This window comes from Aulonocara sp. 'chitande type north' Nkhata Bay, linkage group LG5, assembly GCF_057382095.1.
Source record: "Aulonocara sp. 'chitande type north' Nkhata Bay isolate Kocher_YH1m ecotype deep benthic linkage group LG5, A_spYH_male_GT1.1, whole genome shotgun sequence".
Classification (NCBI taxonomy): domain Eukaryota; kingdom Metazoa; phylum Chordata; class Actinopteri; order Cichliformes; family Cichlidae; genus Aulonocara; species Aulonocara sp. 'chitande type north' Nkhata Bay.
The window spans coordinates 41,957,369-41,962,568 of record NC_141348.1 but is presented as its reverse complement, the minus strand read 5'-3'; the positions used below and the strand labels follow the sequence as shown (position 1 = coordinate 41,962,568).

The 5,200-nt window shown below is 36.8% G+C and overlaps 1 protein-coding gene across 1 annotated transcript; it reads right to left on the bottom strand.

The window, feature by feature from the left end:
* On the bottom strand, window positions 1-4,832 carry LOC147331381 (cytochrome c oxidase subunit 6C-1-like). The gene is made up of 4 exons (XM_086293659.1): window positions 4,683-4,832; window positions 2,178-2,292; window positions 1,617-1,749; window positions 1-143 (listed from the first exon to the last, which is right to left on the bottom strand). Exons 2-3 carry the CDS (start codon window positions 2,280-2,282, stop codon window positions 1,624-1,626), a joined length of 231 nt encoding a protein of 76 aa, XP_086149785.1. The 5' UTR covers window positions 2,283-2,292; window positions 4,683-4,832; the 3' UTR covers window positions 1-143; window positions 1,617-1,623.
* Window positions 4,833-5,200: the final 368 nt, after the last annotated feature.

Below are 5,200 nucleotides of genomic sequence, written 5' to 3'. Positions count from 1 at the left end.
TTTGATCATTAATAGAATAGTTTATTTTATTTGAATGAACAAAAACAGCAAAGCGACGTTTACATCTGATCAGTAGGTAACGTCAAGGTGGAGGTGGAGAGGAACCATCTTTTAGACCAGGAATGAACAACAGGGAAGCAGAGCTGGAGGAAGGAAACAACCAGACATTAGAGATGCACGTGGTTTGATACGTCAGTAAGCACGTTGACGAGCACGACAAACGTTTTGTTTAAATAAAAAATAAAAAAATACTATTCTTACTGAGCTAGTATAAAATAAAGTACTATTCCAGTTTACATACAATTTACAAAACTTAAATTAAAAAAGATTAAACAAAAGCTGTATACAAAACATGAATGCAGCCACCATGACATCACCTATTGGCTCGTAAAGTCACCGTCTCACAGATGTTTTGAAACTTTACGTGCCTGCGAGACGCAGACCTGACTGAGAAACTGAGTGATGCTGCGAGCTCATCACAGGGCAGCAACATTCATATGGTAGCCCCACCCTTAAGCAAACCTTGCTGTATCATCCATTTCTGACTCCATAATTTATAAGAACGGCCATCATGTTGTATTCAATGAGACTTTAAACAACTCAGAGACCAAACTCCACAGAGCCAACCGTCTTTTTTCTAAACACTTCTCTTCAATCTGAATTATTTCCAGTCAGAGTCGGCACTCCCTGTTGGCCTTTAGAAAACATACAAATTCAAAGGACCTCAGCAGCAGGCACCAAGCTGCATTCATAATTAAACGTAACAGTTTCACTAAAACAAAATCTGAGCTTGCAAAAGAAAACATCTGCAATATTGTGAGATGGTCCATCTCCATGTACTGTGTTGCTCATGCATAATGTGCAGCTGTGAAGCTAAAGCCTGATGAAAGGTGAACTGCTTTACTTAACACTCAGCTTCAAGAGTGAAGTGGAAATACTTCAGAATAATGGAATTTATCATTTGTTTAGGATTCAATTAAGATCATGCCTGTGGTCAAAAAAAAAAAAAAAAGACTTTTAAAAACATTTTTAAATTATTTAACTCCCCCCCCCCCCCCAATTTTTTTAAAAGACTGAGATCTGCATCATTCTTTTGAAGAATTGCTACAGCACCTAACATGAAATACTTTCCAACAATGTTGTTCAGCGATGTACAGACAGCCTTCAAACACTTTCTTGAAAACATGGCTGCTGTAATGTTTGTTTGCATGCCAATAAATCTGATCAGATCCACTTTCCCTATATTTAAAGCTAGCTGTGTCTCTTGTTCCAACCACAGATGTGAACTTTTTCCTTTGAATATGCAGCCCTGCTCAGTCACAGAAACTGCCCGTAAACAAGAAAGAAGTTGTTACAAACTGCAGTAATAATAAATTCTCAATATCTGCACATCTCGTATCATTTTCAGAAAATATTAAAAGGCTAATCCGACATATCGTAGATGAAAGTTCGTGTTTCCATGACCTGCTTTAGACTAAGAATATTATCTCCAGGAAAAAAAAAAAAAAAAGCAGAACGTTAATGCTGATGGAAACACCATCATATCATATGTTACACTCCATATGATACCGAAGTTTGAAATGACAATATTTAAAGCCAAGTAATGAGGCCCTCACCGTGGCTTTACTTCCCAGTGGGCTGCACACTCTCAAAGACCCCAGCTTCCCTCATGGCGTTGAAGTCTTTGATGGCATCGTACTGCTTGTAGAAGTCTGCGTACGCCTGTTTCTTGGGCTCTGTCACCGTGTACTGTGGGGAATAACAACAAAAATATGACAGAACTTACTGCAGGTAAAATTAGTATAACTACAGAGATAACAGAGACTACTCAAAGTATTAAAAGTGAAAGTAGGATACTCACTATGCAGAAGAGTAAAACTGGTCACAATAAAAAAAAACTATTATATTACTGTATTTATTTGTCAACATCAAAAATGTCATATCCTTTAAGTGAACGATTCATTGCATCTTATAAACTGATCTGAAAAAAAGAAGTTTAACTAGAAAATAAATGTGATGAATAAAATATGATCAGCTGTCTGCTGAGCTGTAAGTGGATCTAGACACTGACAGGACACTTGATGTGTTCCTTTCATCACGGCTGTGTCATTTTTTTAATCTTAGCATCACCATCAGAGTTGTGTTTGTAGCCGCCTGAGTGTGCGTCATCCTCTCACCTTGAATGCAATGGCAGCTGTTAAAGCCAGAGTGAAAGCAATGGGCAGGTGAAACCTCAGTCGCTTTGCAAGCAGCCCCCTCATCATTGGCTTTGGCAGAGACATGATGAATCACCTGCAGAGGGGAAAAAAAATACCAAAAAAAATCATTTAAATTTTCCCCCAATTATTAAATTCTGTACAAATATCAGAGAGAAAGAACAAAAGTACTGTCTTTATATCATTTCACTTTAAAATGTTTAAAACAATCATTTCCTGGTTAGTGATCAGAGTCAAATAAAAGCTGAATTTAACAACCCAATTTAAAGAATGACCCGATGTAAATACAATGAATACAAATCATGGTGTGTGTTTTGATAAAAGTGGATTTATAAAAATAAGATGCATGTAGTTTTATAGCTTCCATGTTTTACCATTGCCACCATGGAAGTTTTAATAGAGACAATAAAAACTGCAGTGACGACACAGAGAGTGACCGTGGAAGGAAATATGGGAGAAAACGTGGATGAGACTAAATGGCCTGCACACAAATTTTATGTATATCCAAATACTGCAGCACACTAAAAGTACCAGGATGCCTGTTGCCAGCATGCTTTGGTGGCTACTGTGACCCACTCAGCAAGGGGGTCAAAGGTGAAAGTACAAAGTCAAAATATGTTGGAATTGTACACATACTGAATACTGCAGTACATACAAAGTAGTTTTTAAATGCAGTTTGCTAAGCAGACAGTTTTGAAAACAATGAGACTCGTCCCTGATTCACCACAAAATTTCACCATGTTGGCTTTATTCTGTAGTTTTGCTATAATAAATGGACTAAATGGGCTTCTAACATAGTCCTTTCTTACTCTGAGCAATCCAATTACTCACCCATTCACAAGCACTTTTTCCAATTACTTTTCTATGCAATTGCTTTCTAACATTCACACACATTCATACTATGACGGATGCATCAGAGAGGAATTTAGGTTAGTATCTTGCCCCAAGGATCTCTGGAATGAGGACTGATTGCCTTGGATTGATCCACCAACCTTTCGATGAGTGCATGATCCGTTTCTACCTTTCCACCAAAACACATTTAACAGAAACTGAATTTAATGCAACTTTATAAAATAAACTTGATCAATTTTTAAGACGAAAACAAAGATTTTAATTTGTGAAACTCATTTTTGGATTTTTAGACTATTAAAAAACAGAAACCCTGTTGGTGACAAACCAAGGCTGCAAATCTCCTCACTGGACAAACTGAAATCTGAAAATATCTTCCATAAGACACCCTTTTCCCTAAAAACTGACACAACAATTAAACTCACTATTTGACTAAATTAACTTAGTAATAATAAAACAAAATCGGTACATTTTCCTTTAATTTCTCATTTTTGATAAATAAAAATACATTTCATACAGTATATTAACCCTACTTAAACATAATGTGTAAAAAACACATTTATCTCAGTCCTGATTTTTTTTTTTTAATAACGCAGGAAAGTTTTAATCTTGAAACCTTGAAATGCATGTAGACATTTACTCAGGCAGTTATTCTGAATCATTTCATAGATTAAAGTTAATTTCGGTAGTCACCAAAATATAAAGAGTATACAAATAAGAACCCGACTAACAGTTGATATATCTGCTTTAAAAAGGTGTGATAAAAGCTTTATTCGGCTGGAAGTTATACCGTCATCTTTGTTGGTGCAGATTTAAATCCTGGATTCTTTAATGGTCATGTTTCCACCTCACGTCTCTGGCACCAGTTAATAAATAAAAGCGGGTAAAATGACCCATCTGAGGCTCCTAATTCGCCTGAAGGTCGTTAGCAGTCACCCCTAAATGAACCTGCTGTTCTCAGATCCCTGCTTCACCTGAACTAACTCAATACGACATACAAGATCCAAGACAACAATAAAATATTGAAAACACGCAGAATGAAATGAATCCGTGTGTGTGTGTGTGTGTGTGTGTGTGGAGGATCGCCATTACACATGGCTGCAGAGTCAGGTCTGCACTCAAGCGGTGTGACCTTAGTCCCATTACTACCTCTGACGTGTGCCCTCGTTTACACTTAAAGACTCTTAAATAATATCTATATGCATTATCGAAGGGCTTGAACGGGCTGATTTTGATTATTAACGAAGTAAAATCGGTTTGACGCCACCAGCTTCGGCGCAGGGTCAGAATAACTCACTGGCGACACTTAAAAAAGTAATTTGCTTTCTAATACGACCATTTCTTTACCTATTGGTGGGACAAGCCATACCAACACAGCCTGCATAAATTAGCATGTATTGTTGGACTACAGTTTATAAGAGTAACAGGCTTTGTGTTAGCGCCGAGGTAGCTTTAGCTGTACACAAAGACAGCTAACCGGCCCGCGACAAAAAGAAGAAAGCAGAGAAAATAGGAGAAACTAATAACCCGGAAGATATCAGCCATCTGAAAATCAACATATTATATACAAAATTCAGTGTAAGAATATAAACGTTTTCCGTTTTGACAGATACTCACAGGTTGGATTCACGACCTTCACAGAAACCGCTAACGCACTGCAGCTGCAACCGGAAGAGATTCTGACGGGACGGCGGAGGGACAAACTTAGGTGGAGTAAAAGCGAAGTCAGTCAGTCAGAGCAACTGAGGTCACAGAAGGCAACAACGACAAGGTGACGTATGAAAAAGTTTTGTATGATATTATTTGTAAAACTATTTTATCTTGTTTTGTTGTCTCGCATTATGACATCACATCAGGAAATGGATCTTTCAGTATATTGCTTTGCATTTTCAGTTCTTGTCAGTATTGTGGAAATTCTCTCAATTACAATTACAAGAATAATTTAAAAGACTAATAATAGCACTGAAAAAAACTAAACTAAAACGGCACTTTTCAAACAATAAAAAATAAAACTGAAACTAAACCGAATTATAAATACAAGTCACAATGAAATAAAAAGAAAACTAATTATAAAATACAAAACTAAGTGAGATTTATTAGGTTCAGTTATACCTGTGGATGTATAGAAATTTCTA

Bases quoted from the DNA above. Each gene is read 5' to 3' on its own strand.
- LOC147331381 (XM_086293659.1), bottom strand. From the start codon at position 2,282: ATGTCTCTGCCAAAGCCAATGATGAGGGGGCTGCTTGCAAAGCGACTG. The intron at 1,750-2,177 runs GTGAGAGGATGA...TATTCCCCACAG, and splicing joins CAGCTGCCATTGCATTCAAG to TACACGGTGACAGAGCCCAA.